The sequence below is a fragment of the Rhinolophus hipposideros genome (genome assembly GCF_964194185.1).
Source record: "Rhinolophus hipposideros genome assembly, chromosome: 11".
NCBI lineage: Eukaryota > Metazoa > Chordata > Mammalia > Chiroptera > Rhinolophidae > Rhinolophus > Rhinolophus hipposideros.
Window position 1 is genome coordinate 55313538 of NC_138057.1, and position 15021 is coordinate 55328558.

The following is a 15021-nucleotide window of genomic DNA, read 5'->3' on the forward strand; positions in this document are numbered from 1 at the left end:
GGAGGGACAAGGTCTTCACGGGCGGGGACAGGAGCTTACGGACCAGCACTGGACGCTGGTGCTCGTTCCCGCCACCAACTCTGTTTAATGCCAAGTTCGCATCACACAGAAAAGAAGGTTTTCTCCCTAAAAGGTTCGGTGGGAAAGGGTTCTCTGTGCTGGGTCACCGGCTCCTGTGTGTGTGTGAAGAGGGGACGAGGCTGACCGGAAGAGTTACAAGTCCGCAGCTCCTGGGGGCGTCCCGGAGGGACGGTGGGTGGAGCGTCTCACAGCAGATCAGGAATCCGTCACGGAAACGTCGCTGAGTTTATTTGGGTTTCTAGTGGCACCTGAGGAGTACCGTGCAGGCGTGTCCACGGAGGCCGCTCGGAGGCGTGCCTGCTCGGCCTCCGCCCCGGAGCGCTGCGCGCTAAGAGGGGCTCCTCCCATTGGGGGTGGACGTGGGGACCTGCCCTGTCCCCGCTGGGCCGGGAAGGGGTGCGGAGGGAGGCGGGCGGCTCTTCAGAGGAGGGTCTGAGCGCAGGAAGGACCCGAAGTCTGAGGCCGGGATTTGGGGACTTTCCGGGCCTGGAATTTGGGGGCGGGGGCGCGTTGCCTGGGTTGGGGGTAGACGCTGCCGGCGGGAGGAAACGGGAGTCCGAGGCGCACGTAAAGGGCTCTGAGGACAGATGTTGGCGGGCAGATGTTTCAAGTTGCGGCGTCGATCTGGGGAGGGGAAGTCCAAGTCTGCCTGACCGTACAGCGGATCTGCGTGAATGTGTTGGGGATTGGTGGTACAGAGCGGCGAACGGCGGTCAGGGTGGGGTTGGGGGTCAATATCCGATCGTAGGTGCCTAGGGAGGCTAGAAGAAAGGGTCGTCGAGTGGCCACAGCCTTTTCCAAAAGCGACCCACACTCAGACACGCCCATCGTACAAGCCCAGGCCCCCCTGGACTGCAGAATCAGCGGGGCCCGGGCTAGTTTGGACCCTGCCCCCGCTTGGTCTCCAGCGAGCGCCGAGCGACTCTGGCTCCGGCAGGGGTCCGGCGGCCCGGCCCCGGGGGAGTCTGGGGGCGTGGCCAGTGAGCGGGCGCCCGCGGCTCTGGATTGGCTGCCCGGCGGGCCTGCGGGCGGGGCTCCAGACTGGGGCCCGCTCAGCGGCTCGCCGACAGCCGGGAGGCGGGGCCGGCGGGAGCCCGGCAGCCAATGGACGCGCGGCCCCGGAGCAGTTACAAAGGGCCGGAGCGAGGCCGCTGCCGCGGCGGGGGAGGTGGGGCGAGGCGAGGCTTGCTAAGACGAGGCGGCGGCCGGGCCGGGCCGGGCCACAGGCGGTGGCGGCGGGACCATGGAGGCGGCGGCCGCTGCTCCGCGTCCCCGGCTGTTCCTCCTCGTGCTGGCGGCGGCGGCGGCGACGCTGGTCCCGGGAGCGACGGGTGAGCAGCGGCGCGGCGGGGGTGGTGGGTGATTGCGGGGCGCGCGGGCCGGGCCTGGCCTCTGGCTCGCTCCTTCTCTTTCTCAAACATGGCGCGGGGCCGGGGGCGCAGGTGGCGGCGCCCGGGCCGGGGCCGGGCTTTCCTGGCCCGCCTGCGGCCACGCGAGCTGCGGGCGGGGGGGGCCGGCGGGAGGGGGCGTGTGTCCGAGCGTGGGTGGACTGACCGGCGGCGGTGTCTGGCGCTGGTGTCTGCTCCCCGGGGGAGCCGGCGTCGGCCCGAGGTCGGGGGCTGCGCCCTGCGGACGGAATGGGCGCGGGCCCAGGGGCACGAGGGCGGCCGGGACGGGCCGAGCTGGGGCGGCTCCCCGCCACCCCTCTGGGAGCTGGGTGGCCTTGTCCCCGGCACCCACCCCAGGCGGGGCGTAGTGCGAGCTCCCAGGGCCCGAGGCGGGTGGGGGTCGGGGGAGGTCCCGCGCTGGGTGGGGGCTCTGAGCCTCCGCGGCTTCCCGGCGCAGTGGGAGGGGCGACGTGAGATCCAGACCCCGGGGGCAGCGACGTGGACCCGCGGCGGGGACTGCTGCTGCTCCGGCCCGCGGTGGCTTCGGAAGAGGAACTGCAGAGCTTTGTGTGAGGAGCAGGAGGCGCGAGGATGCGCGGAATGTTTCTTTCGTGCGTCTGGGAAGCGTTGAAGTGGATGCAGTCACCGGAAGGCTGCAGACTGTTTTCGTAGTAGAAACTTGAACTTTTGCACGCTCGGCGACGTGTGGAAGGTGTGAATGGGAATGCTGATGGGAATTGATCACACGCTTTTATTTCCTCGGAGGAACGTTGCTCGTGAGGTTCCTTTTTTTTGAGTGACAGCTCGTAGTTTGAATCCGTTGTCTGTGTGGCTAGTTTTCTAGGGAGTATTTCCTTCGTGTTCCGAACTGTAAAATCAGGATGGCGTACGTGGTCATCACTTACCCTGGGGAGTGGAGAACTTTGTTAGCATCTAAAATAAAACACTAGAAACGAAACCATAGAGCCTAAACCTAAAAATACAGTGCAAGTACATTTCTGCTTCTGGAATTGAATACCCAGTGTTTTAAAAAGCAAAAAACTCAAGACTGAGGGTACCAATTATTACTAATAGCTGCTGTCTACTAAGACCTTTGTATAAAGTACACGAAAGTACTGTTATCTAATTCCCACAACTGAGCCCCGAGGGCTAGTGGCATTTGCCCTATTTTATAGATGAGGAAACTGTGGTGTGGAGAGGTTTTGTACTCAGTTACTTGAGAGCTGTGGAGTTAGGATTGGCACCCAGGGTTCAGTGTTTTCAAAACCTATACCCCTTAATATATACACCTAACTATCTGTCTGGCAGAAAGGAAGCAAACAGCATTCCTTTCCATTTTCAGTCCTCTGATGAGCGATTGATCTTTATTATTCACTTTTCGATTTTGCCCTCACAATTTGAAAATCCGATTAGCCTTTTGATTCCTAGTACTTTCCTGGACTCCCTTCACATTGGGTCTACTTTAGAGGAAACAATGGATTTTTGACATGGGCAAGACAAATGTGCAGACAGGTAGGAGAATCAATACTGTTACGCCTCAAGCATAAGTTACACTTCCACACCACCATTAACTTGATTAACAGTTCATTCTTTTCCACCTAGTGTAGCACAAAGTTTTCATGGATTCAAATAACAGTACCGGAATAATTGATGTACAGAACATCTCTCAGTCCGTGCCCTGGAGGAGCTTACACACTACATGACTACACAGGCATGCATGCATACAATACAAAGCTGATTCAAGTGCTAATACTCTTTAAGTCTAGACTACCTCAGCTGGTCTGCCTGCCCTGGGTGGTTATGTTGATGTCTCACTCCATCCTTTCATAACATTTCCAAGAAGCTCAGTGCTTTTTTTAAATTTATAATTTGGCTTCCTTTTTAAGAGCTCACAGTTCCTTATTGTCTGGGTATCAAGTTTTGTATTCTCTGCCTAGCTTCTGCTCTCTCCAACATAGATTTCTCTGGGGAAATTGGTTCCTTGCTCTAGTACACAGTTTAGTACCACTGTGTCTACATGTACATCCCATGTGAGAATGCTGTCTGCTTCCTTTCTGCCATTTCGTAACTTCTTTCTTTGAAAACATGCCTAAAATCCAACTCTTCTTTATATTAATGCCTCTTGAGTGTCTCTTCCTTTCTTTGTGTGCATCTACCAGTTTAATCTTGCCTGTAGTAGCCCTCAAATCTAGTTGCTTTCCAGTGTTTCTCTCTTCTGGGCTTTTCTATAGGCTACTGCCAAGCTAATCTTCCTCAGCCATTCCTATAAAGGGTTTACAAGATTTCCCATTTGTGTTCAGCATCGAGAGCACCACTTGAAGCTTATGATTAGGGCCATCTCTGAGTATCCAACATTTCTCACTATTGCAAACCCTCAATTCCAGCGATTTCTGTTTTCTCACTGACGCCTGACTTTTCAGCCTTTTCACCACATACTTAATTTTGCCCTTTTGGGAGTGTGAGGAAAGAAGTTCTCAATCTTGACTTCCTGAACTCTGTATTTCCCTGAACTGTATGCATAACACTTCCAGTTTGTGTTGTCTATGTCTGCTGTCTTCTGCACTGTTATTTGACTATGCTCTTGAACATTGGTACAGGTACCCAGAGGGCCAGGGTCATGCCTTTTGTTTCCGTTATGCTCTCAACCTAGCATTGTGTTTTATATTCAGTTCCACTTAAATGCTTGTTGACTAAATGCCACTTGACTGGGCATTCATTTAGTATTTATATTGTTATATGTAAGTACAGTTTATGCAATATTAATGAATAATTCTTTGTGTATACTCAGGACAAGTTGCATGATGTGAAAGAAGCAGGAGGCTATTAGATGTGGTTATTAGGCCCAACTTCACCTCTTTCCCTGAAACTTCACCATGTTTCCCTGAAAATAAGACCTAGCTGGACCGTCAGCTCCAATGCGTCTTTTGGAGCAAAAAATAATATAAGATCCAGTCTTATTTTACCGTAATATAAGACCGGGTCTAATATAATATAATACAGGGTATAATATAATACCGGGTCTTATTAATTTTTGTTCCAAAAGACGCATTAGAGCTGATGGTCCGGCTAGGTCTTATTTCTGGGCAACACAGTAGTTATGCAGAAAATGGGAGTGATACCTACCTTTTCTAATTCACTAGCTCTTGAAGATGAAATGAGACAGTTGTGTTGGAGTTTGAAGTTGCTACTTGGCACTGGCAGTAATAGGTAGGAATGACGTTCAACCAGCAATTCCCACTGGGCCACGTGTGTTTTTATTGGTCAGACATCCTTTCTGATTGGTGGGTACCATTGTGTGCTGGTTGTTAAACATTTTTTCAATATCACCCCTGCAGAGAAGCATCAGTATTCAAAGAGGGAAATGATTAACATAGGCTGAAGCGATTGGGGAGGCTTCCCGGACACTTGAGGACTTCAACTGACTTTGAAAGGTGGCTAGAATTCAAATGGGCAGAGGGGAATTTTATGAATATTAAGCTCTCTCTTTATAAGCTGTGTCTCCCTACTGCCCCCGGGGCCTACTGCAGGGCAGGAACCAAAGCTTGTATTGACTGACTTGCAAGTTACTCTTTAGAGTTAATTCCTTATTCTATAGTGTGGTTTGGATGTATGAACCATTTTGTGTCTGTGTGTGTGTGTTTTGCAGTTCTAAAAAGTGTAATATATGACTGGAGACAAATCAGAAAGGTAATGTAAGTGGGATAAGTGAGGGAGAATTATGTTATGGACTGCCCACCAGACTAATGGTGAATGTCGTAAGTCACTTCAGTTTACCGATGGAAAAACATGACAGAGTTAGGTGGATTTCTCAGGGTTAGACAGAACTGAGACAAGAAGTTTGATTTTCTTGTTTTTCTTTTCCAAATCTTGTGCCCCATGTGGCACATTCAAATATGAAGGACTTGGAGTAGGAGAGGAACAGGGTTAATGGAGTGACTTACCTAAGTGAAGTTGTCTTGAACTTATGAACTTATGAAAAATGACTTCTGTAGGTGGGAGAAGGCAGATGATTACAGGTTATATAAAGTCCTCACGAGAAAGTATCTTGTTTATATTGCTGATAAAAGGACCTCGTTTCAAATTTATTGAGGAAACCAGGCTTACCATGGTTTGGAAGATGGTGAAACAATTTTGAATTTAATGGAAATGGGGTGTAATTGAAAGGCCTTATGGTACATGGTTAGGTTTAGAATTTTAGATGATCTGCTTCATTATTGAAATTAAATCAGGAACTGACATGATCAAAATAATCAAGAGGGAGATAAATCTTGTTCCTGCGGGGAGGGCCTTTTTTGAAAGGTTCTTCTAGGCCTCGCTGAAACAGTTACCCGAACTCCACATCATTCTTGTGGAACCGTTGTATTGCATCAGGTATGTTCATGTCCAGTGAAGTGGGTTTGGAAAATGCCGTTATCCTCTGGATGGCCTTTTTGATGGGAGAGAGAACATGTCTCCTCAAACCACAAAACCCCCTGCACATGTTGACAAACCGTATGCCTTTTGCTGTTCTGTCTTGGTCGTGGCTTACATAACACAAGTTCTCAGAACAGATGCACTCTGGTTTGGCATCATGTGATTGGTGACATCTTTGCTTCCTGCTTCTGGAACTGAGGGCAGATGCTGGCATGTTTCTCAGGGATTTTCATGCTTTGACCCACAGAACTAGCTCAAGAAAACTTCTGGAATCTTCTCACAATTTATGATTTCTCTTGACCCAGCCTATCTCCAATACTTAGGATAGTATTTAGTGCCTTTCTTAACTGAATTTTCTCAATATCAAATCCACGCTGTCTCCATAAACATTAAGATTTGCTGCTACTCTGACTTAAATCCAGTACAGTTTTGGCCCAGATAATCCATGGGCCAGGTTTCTCATGGCTGCCTCTTTTTGATAAGAACTTACAGTTGGTTGACTTGTAGGTTTTTTGCTTTAAATAAACACTTTTCTCAAACACTGCTGGAGTAAGTCTGATTGGTTTTATGGGTCCAGTTTTATACATCAGGTCTGGCATTTTTGTAAAGCTGTTCCCTCATTTTGGGCAATGTGTGAGCATTACACATTATAAAGAATGATTTGTAACTTAAAAAAAAATTATGATTTGCAGAGTGGACACACAGTTGGTTTGGTGTTTCTTGAAGGTTCAGTAGTCCTTGCACCATTTTGTCAATCTGAAAGGAATATATTTGAAGAATATGCCAGAGATTCTGCCTGCCTTGGCTCATGTAATTCTCATACCCGACCCTGGGTAGTGGCTGTACAATAGTCCAAAAGCTCCTTACTAATGTACCGGTTAACATCCATGAGGCTCTTTTTAAGTCCGTTTGTCCCCAGGCCTAGGTGACCAGTGCTCAGAAGAGAACTGGAGATTTTGATGACATTGGTTCTAACCCAGGATTCTTTTCAGCTCTTACATTATCCAGAGATGTTAATATTTTTTTTCTTTCGTCTTTTCATTATAAATACATTTATAAAAGGAAGACATTGCTTCACATAGAACAGGTATCTACTAGAGACTAACAGTAGTCCAGTCACCTGGGACTCACATGATTCTGCATTACCATCGACTCCATCTGCCAGAGTTGACAGGATTTTGCTCAGATTGGAACATAGATTGTGTTGTGAAAGTTTGTAAATAGCAGAGTTTCTGTTTCCATTTTACAGACCACGAAACTGAGGTCATGGTGTTATTAAATGGTGGAGGCTGCAATTGAGCATTCCAGTGTTTGTACTCTTTTCTGTACATCATGCTGCTGTCATATACAGTAAATATCTTGTTATGGCTACCTCATCAAGAAAATGTGTTTTTAACCCATGAGAATTTGCTTCAGCTTGTCTTAATTACAGTTTGCTTCTTTGCAACTGCAAGTTACTCAGTACTTGCAGTCTTTCTTTGACATTATATTGGTTGGTAACTTGAATCTCTCTATTGAGTCTAATGATAGTTGATCATTCATTATCTGTATTGATTTATATAGATTCACAGCAAACTCCTTCTCAAAGTAACTTAATCACAGACCTGAAAAATAACTGAAAATTTGAATTACAGAAAAGAAAAAAGCTGTCGCTGTCCATCATTGGCATTTTCTCTTATCCCAGCCCCCGTGCATTTTTATTAGTATTATAAAAGCATTATTTAATCATTTTATCTCTTTCAGTAGTTTTTATCAAAGCTGATAAAAATGTTTTTAAGTTGGTAAAGAGCTTCTGCTTGTAGAAGAAATAGGTCATATTTAATCTTAGTCAGCAAATATTTAGTAGTGATCAACACGTTGGAATTATAGAAGCAGAGGCAGACCTGCTCTCAAGGATTATGATGCTGGGACAGCATGACTAGCGATTCAACAATAGCAACCACAGGGACCGGGCCTTACAGGATGGGTTAGGTGTGGATGCGGGGGGAGGGAAAGCACTCCTAGGCAGGAGAGGAGGATGTGTGTGAAGAAGGAGCATGCTCAGTTTCAAGAATTTTTGGAAGAGGAACAGAAGTTCAGGATGTAAAGGGTGGCTTCAGAGGATTATGGGCCTTGAAAATCAGGGGGATGGTTTTAACGTGGAAAAGGAATGTTAACTGTACCAAGAGGAAATAGAGCGGGGTGGCTGCCTAGGAGATTGTGGAGTTGGTGTGATGGCATTGGGAATGGAGTGGGAGGACGACGGCTCCATGGCATTTCAGGAAAGACAGGAGCCCATAGTAGGGTCCTTGCCTGAGTGCTGTTCCCCCACAGATCTGCATGGCCGCCTCCCTCACCGCTTACACATCTTTGCTCAAATGTCACCTTTTTCCCAATGAGCTTTACCCTGATCACCCTTTTAAAAATTGCCATTATCTTACTCTGCTTTTCCTTTTTTGTAATGCTACTTTCTGAAATTCTGTATTTATTTACCTATTTACTATATTTATTGTGTCTTTCCTACCAGAAGATAAGCTTCTTGAAAACGGATATTTTCGTTTTGTTCACCAGTGTGTTTCAAATGCATAGAAAGTACCTGGTGCATCCTAGGCACTCCGTAAATATTTGTGGAATAGCAGTAGTTTTTAGCTGTACAAAGTGGAGTACAAAGATTAAGGACTATAAAATAAAAAAAGGATGACTCCCAGTGTTTAGCTCTGGATAATGCCTTTAACTAGTAGGGAATTGGGTGAGAAAAAGAGGGAAGTGAACTCGAGTTTGGGCATGTTGAGTTTGAGGTGCTAGGATAGCCAAGTGGAATCGTTCAGTAGGCAGCAGAGATATGACTTGAACATGACTGGAAATGGGAGAGAACGTCAGGCTAAGAAATGATTGCTGGCATTCGCCGTCCATCTCATCCTCTTTGTTTTGGATTCCAGGGCCCTGCCACTGTCAATGGAGTTGTTTTTATTCTGACCCTGAACTCCTAGCTTAGATCTGGAACCTTGCTCAGTTCACTGGGATATGCTTCTCTCCTGTGTTTTGTGGGTCCATGCTTTGTGCCGCGCCCACTGCCACCCCCCTCCCCAGCCCCCAATGTCATAGAAGTATATGTTCAGAATTATTTGTGTTCTGGTTGTACTGAAATCAACTTCAGCACAGAAAAGGCTGTGCTGCTTTTCTCCGCAGTAATATGATTGACCTGTGGGGAATCTGCTCTGGTTTTAGACTGAAGTAGAAGAGAGGAGGTTTCCTGTTTGGGGCCTGCTTTTACACTACTGGCTTCAGGTCATGGTTGTGATTTTATAGGTGTCACCTTTACTGTGTGCTAGAGCTCCCTGATGCCTATCTCTTTAAATGCTTTTCATGCTGTCATTTTTCTCCACCAACCAAACTCTGGTGCAGTTGTACCTCTAGACCGTCTTTATTTTTCTCTTTTGATTGATTGAACTTGTTTGTTTTCCTTCCTATTTTGAAGGCATTCAAATCATGTGATTTGGTTGCCAGAAGTTTAATAAAATCTTTGTTTATGGGAGTAGATATAAGAACCACACATATTTGTCTGGAATTAGAATCTAACCCATGTATCTGTCTGGGACTCACTTTTCAAAAGAGGATGACACCCAGCTTAGTGATAGTTATGAAGATACCGTATCACAGAGGCTACAAAGTACCTAGCACACAGACTGATACCAGTAGATAGTCAGTAAATGGGAATTATTACATCTTTAAATAAGTGAAGGAACGTTTTTTGGAAGAGAAATACATGTCTATATGATGAAGAACTGTAATTAATTGGCAGACTGAGAGGCAGATTTCACTGGGTGTAAGGAAAGACTTTCTATCAATGGGAACCATCATAAAATGGAACATTGTAACGTAGTGTTCCCTGTCACTGGAAGTATTCAGGCAGAGTTTGGATGACCTTCTGTCTGAGAAGTTGTAGAAGGAATTTCTTGTGTTAGGTGAGAGATTGGAATTGATTAACTGCAAGTTCTGTTTCTACTCTAGCATTCTGTATTTGTAGGTGTAATCCAAGCTTCCTTGCTCACTGTTTTTAGCCAGCACACAGGCTCTCAACTTCTTTTGCATTCATGGCTTTGAGAAGAGCACTATTTTGTAACTTCCTTATTATATGGAAGAAATTTATTTATTGATTGGCTTGTGTATCCTGGCCATTTTTCAGAAAAGGATTTAGGAAGCTTGAAATAAAAACATGTGCAGTAAGACGAAAAATAATGACCAGAAAGATGAGAACCAGTAAGTAAAAGGGGAAAGAGAGAAAGATTATAAATTTTAGCTGAGGAAAGCTTTAGTAGTTGAGCGCAGTACTTAACTCTGAGTTTTCTAGCACTGAGGGCAATAAGGGAACTTGCTAGTTTGCATAGATCTCATTGCCTGTTACTGAGAATTCCTGAGGCGGCTGCCACCTTCCTTACTAATATGGAGCGCCAAACATAAAGATTGCAATGCAGGGAGAATGTCCAAGTGGTTAGAGTTTCCTGGACCTGGCAGCCCTGTCTTGTTTTCTCAGGCTTCCTCTTTACCATGTATTGAGGGTGCAATTTAGTACTGCTGCTCCATTTTTCTTCTCCACTCTAAGGCTCCGATCCAAGTATGAACACACTAGTCTTACCCTAATGCCAATGGAACAGCTGATGTAAGGCTGGAACGTTTAAATCAAGCTTTGCTAAAAGCTAGAGGATAATGAGTAGAGTAACATGAAACTGTTCAACCTGGCTAACAAAGACGTTTGCCTCATGTCCTTAGCTTTCGACCTGTCTCCATTTGGCAGACATCATCTGGGTACTGCAAGCAAAGGTGAACAGAGCCAGACATTTGCCTTTCTTCAAACAGGCCCAAGACAGCAAGGGTTTCTGTTTGAAGAGCTGTTGCCTTTGTGGGTGAGGGGTGTTGGGAATGATGATTCCCTCAGGAGAGACCGTGCTCAGAAAGCGTGGTTCTGTGTGTGTGGATTGCATAGTAACCCCAAGATTTATGTAAAAGATACCCACGTATGTTACCATGAAGGACATGCTTTGGTTAGAGATATGCTGATTTCACTGTGAAAAACAAGTTTCTCCCTGCTCTTGAGCAGCATCTGTTACAGAAGTCTTTGTATAGAGGGCACTTGGAAATAAAGTGAAGAATTTGAGTTTATCACTCTTCGTGACTCGAGTGGATTCTCTTTCCTTTCTTACTCTGCAGTTACTGAACTACTTTAGGCCTCGTTCCGGTGTTTCCTTGCTCTAACCAACAGGTTGAAACCTCCCTACTATTGTTCACTTGCTTCAGGATCACCATTCCATCTAAATTTTCTAGATGTGAACTCATTGATTGCGTAATAGTGTATATTTATAGTTCTAGGACACCTCGTGCAGGCATCTTGTTACATTTCTACAATATAAGATCTTTAAATATGCATTGAAATACAAATAGCTCCCATGGAAAAAAATAAAAGCATGGCTTTTTCTATTAGAAGTGAGGACTAATACACATATTTGGGAGCACTAAACATCGAGGAGATAGTTAAACCTGAAGAGGAACATAGAGATAGAAAAGCAGTAACTAGCTTTTTATTTATATAAACACACAAACACAATATATGTATGGAGGTTTTTTGTGTGTGTGTTTTTTTTCGCTTGATGTATTCATCTCCAGATTGAACCATAATGTGCTCTAATTGAGTCTCTTTGTTTAGCACATGGCTGTTGATTTGAGTACTTTCTCCAGTTGAAAAACTGACATTTTAATTTTGTTATTCAATGTGCAACAGATTTAAATAAAAACACCAAGATTGTGTATTGTAGATTTCTTTCAACAATAATTATATGTAATTATTTTACCAAAATAAACAAGTTAAAGTAATCTTAGCTGTTTTATCTCATTCCACATTTGGGGGAAAAAAATTACAAACCAGGGGCCAGAGTTTGTTCACGTTTATCAGTGAGGGAAGATAATTTCCAGTTGTTCGTTTCATCTAGTCCCACCAAAGCATTGTGAGGTTGGTGCTGGGGAAACGGACTGAAAATGGTGCTGGAGCGTCGCTGCGTGCCAAGTGCTACTAAACACAGTTGACACTTTTCATGGAGGAGATATCGCCAAAATTTTAAGGGACCTGTGAAGCTTGAACGAGATTGTGCACATAAAACTTGTTGCATATTTCCTGGCACATAAAACGAAGTAAATGATAGTTATTATTAAGAAAATTGTTTTTCATAGACTCATAGAATTTGTAGACTACAAAGGACCCTAACTAGGGGAGCTTCATTATCGTTTCATCTGACTGTATTTTACAGGTGAGGAAACGGGGCCTCAGAAGTTATGTAGTATTTCAGGGTAATGAGGGTAATCATTCAGCTAAAGGCTGAACAGGAACGGGGCTTCTTCCTCACTTAGAACGTCATTATTGTCCCTTTTCTGACTCAAGTCTTTCTTAGGGAGAATGATTTTTTTTTTTAAATCGCTTAAATTTATGGAAGATCTCTTTACTATCAAATCAGACCCCTAACGGATGGGTGCATAGATGGATAAATCACGGTAAAGTCAATATAGAAAAGTAGTAACTGATAGAATTTAGGTTGTGGGTATATAGGTGTTCACAGTTCTGTTAGTTTTCTGAATACTTGAGATGCTCATAATGTTGGAGGGGAGAAATTGAGAACAATCTATAGTATCTTCTCACGCCACATGTGTTCTTGTTATACTGATCTCTCTAAACAGAGAAACCAGCAGGGCTTGCTACAGCTAAAGGAAATACAAGCAGAGGTGGGGGGTGGGGGTGGACAGAGCCCTCAGGAGTGCACATTCTAGGCCCTTTCCTTGACATCTCAAGGATTGAGAACCATGGGTCTGCCTTGACTTTGCCTTTTCTTTCTTTTCTCTCTCCCTTAAAAAAAAAAAATTACAAATGATAGTTGGGCATTGCAGATCTGAAATTCCCTAACCCACCAACAAACCAGTGAGCACTGTAGGTCACTTTCCTGTGAGCAAATGCTGTATCTTTTTTCTTTACATTGCTTTGTTTTTTCTTTTCCCATGGTAAAATTTGTTTTTGTTGTCTTCCTTCTTATATTTAATGCATTTATAAGCTTGAGTCTTTCTGTTCTCAGGTAGTCTTTCTCCCCAAGATCACAATTGTTTCTTCCACCTTATCCTTAAAAAAGGAAGGGAGGGAGGGAGGGAAGAAGGGAGGGAGGGAAAAGAAAAGAAAAAAGAAAGCCACAAAAATATTCTTTTAGCTAGGACCTTTCCACTCTTTCTCATCTGTCGTTTAAGTTTTATCAGATCCAGCCTCCACTGGCCTTATGATGGGAGGAGAAGGAGGGAAGAGTTTCAATAAACGGGGTTTAGGAGTCAGTCAGGCAGGAACCTTGGAGGGTACACTTGAAGCACCACCAGACTCAGAATTATCTGTGCATAGCACACAGATGGTGTGCCCTGAGGAAATAGCTGCTCTGAGCAATTAAATGCTTGCATCTAATTTCACTTAGAGATCCTGGAACTGGGAACAAAGTTTCATAGAGTTAAAGGGGTATAATCACCTATGAGCCATTCTAAACCATAGCTAGGGCCTAGTAATTATTGACTTATATGTAGATGTCATAATTCCATGCTGCATATTACATATGCTGCAAAATTCTATGTAGCATAGTTCTGTGCTGTAGCTTCAGTTCTCTGAGGCATAAGTAACATCAAGCATTGGCAGACCCTTACCTTTTAATAACCAGCCCCCTACTAGAGGCCTTCTTCAGTCACCAAAATGCTAGCATCAATGCTGCCACCAGTTCGAAACTCATATTCCTAATGCTAAGTCTCTGGACATCTAGATTTTGAAGTCTGGAAACTTCATTAGGTTGTTTACAGTGCCTTCCAAGCTCCAGTTTTTATATACACAGTTTAGTCTTAAAGGGTAAGTGTTCCTTTGAAAGGAGTTCAGGCAACACTAGATGCTGGCTTTCTCATGCTCCAAGGGAGGCCATGAATTCAATGGTTAGAAATTTTATAAAATATAAATATTATGAAGTATTATAAAAGCCCCTCTATTTGGGTTGGGTTTTTCTGTCTTTGCTTGATTTTTAATTCAGCTACGTTCCTGTAGGTGACAGCAATCAGAATCGAACTTCTTGCTTTGGCGTTTTGTTTGACAAGAAAGATGAACATTTCAGACTAGAGAAGGCAAGAAAATTAAAGCTTGTGTAACTATATGTGTGGTTCACCAAGTCTCTGAGATTTCTAATGGTAGCTATCATCGTCTTTTGGCTAAATTCAGTGATTTTTTTCTTTGTTCTGCAAAGGGGTGGAAATGCATCAAGTTAAATACCAAGAGACTTGAGAGAAGAAAGTGTGACTGCTTTTGTGGAGCAAGAAATAGGAAGTGTTGAATGTTGGGGAACTGCTGTGTGTGTGTGTAAGTAAGTGTAACAGTCTTGTAGAACTATTTGGCACCTTAAACTCTGTATATATGTAACATCGATAAAAATAAAATCTAAGTTAAAAAATTAATGGTAAATAATGGCAGTTACAAGTTCATGAATGCTTGGTAAATATGAACGGTTGAATTCCCCTGTTGAAAAGATAGATTCTTAGATTGGATTAATACACACAGACACACAGTCCTGCAAATCTAGCTTTTTTTTTTTTCCAAGAGACACTTAAAGGTGACATCAAAAGTTGAAAATAGTGGAATAGAAAAAGGCAAATCTGACAAAAACCAAAAGGTAGCTATGGTAAGATTAATACCTGACAAAATAAAATTCAACCTACAAAAGCATGAAAGGGAAGAAAGGTGTATTTTTTTATTGTTAAACAGGTACCATCTCACAAGACATGTCATGAATCTTTATGCAACTAATAAAATGATGTTGAAATACATAAGGTGAAACTGTTAAAGATATAAGAAGAAATGGATAAAGTCACTGTTTATATATTAAGAAAGAAATATTTGAATAGTATAGTAAAGATTTAATGTATTCCAATTTTGTAATCATCAACATTATTTTTTTAAAATACTTCTGGAGTTTCCCAGGAAATTGGTGATAGGGAGATCTAAAAAGAACACCCAAGTTGAAAATTAACAACATATGCCTCCCCCCCCAAAAAATAAAGAAGAAGTCAAAATAAATACCATATCTACTTGGAAAATAAGACTATTCTTCTA

At 43.8% G+C, this 15021-nt stretch overlaps 1 protein-coding gene across 3 annotated transcripts in view; it reads left to right on the plus strand.

Annotated features, from left to right (window-relative positions):
• Positions 1 to 1236: 1236 nt before the first annotated feature.
• TGFBR1 (transforming growth factor beta receptor 1) overlaps positions 1237 to 15021 on the plus strand; it is a 51404-nt gene continuing 37619 nt past the window's right edge. For 2 of the 3 annotated variants that reach the window (XR_013994496.1, XM_081067124.1), the window contains exon 1: positions 1240 to 1412. Coding sequence is in view for 2 of the 3 variants with exons in the window: in XM_081067124.1 (XP_080923250.1) it covers positions 1325 to 1412 (88 nt within the window). In the remaining variant the exon portion in view is untranslated. Of the gene's footprint in view, positions 1413 to 15021 lie in introns of all 3 variants that reach the window. The other variant, XM_081067125.1, reaches the window with a different exon arrangement.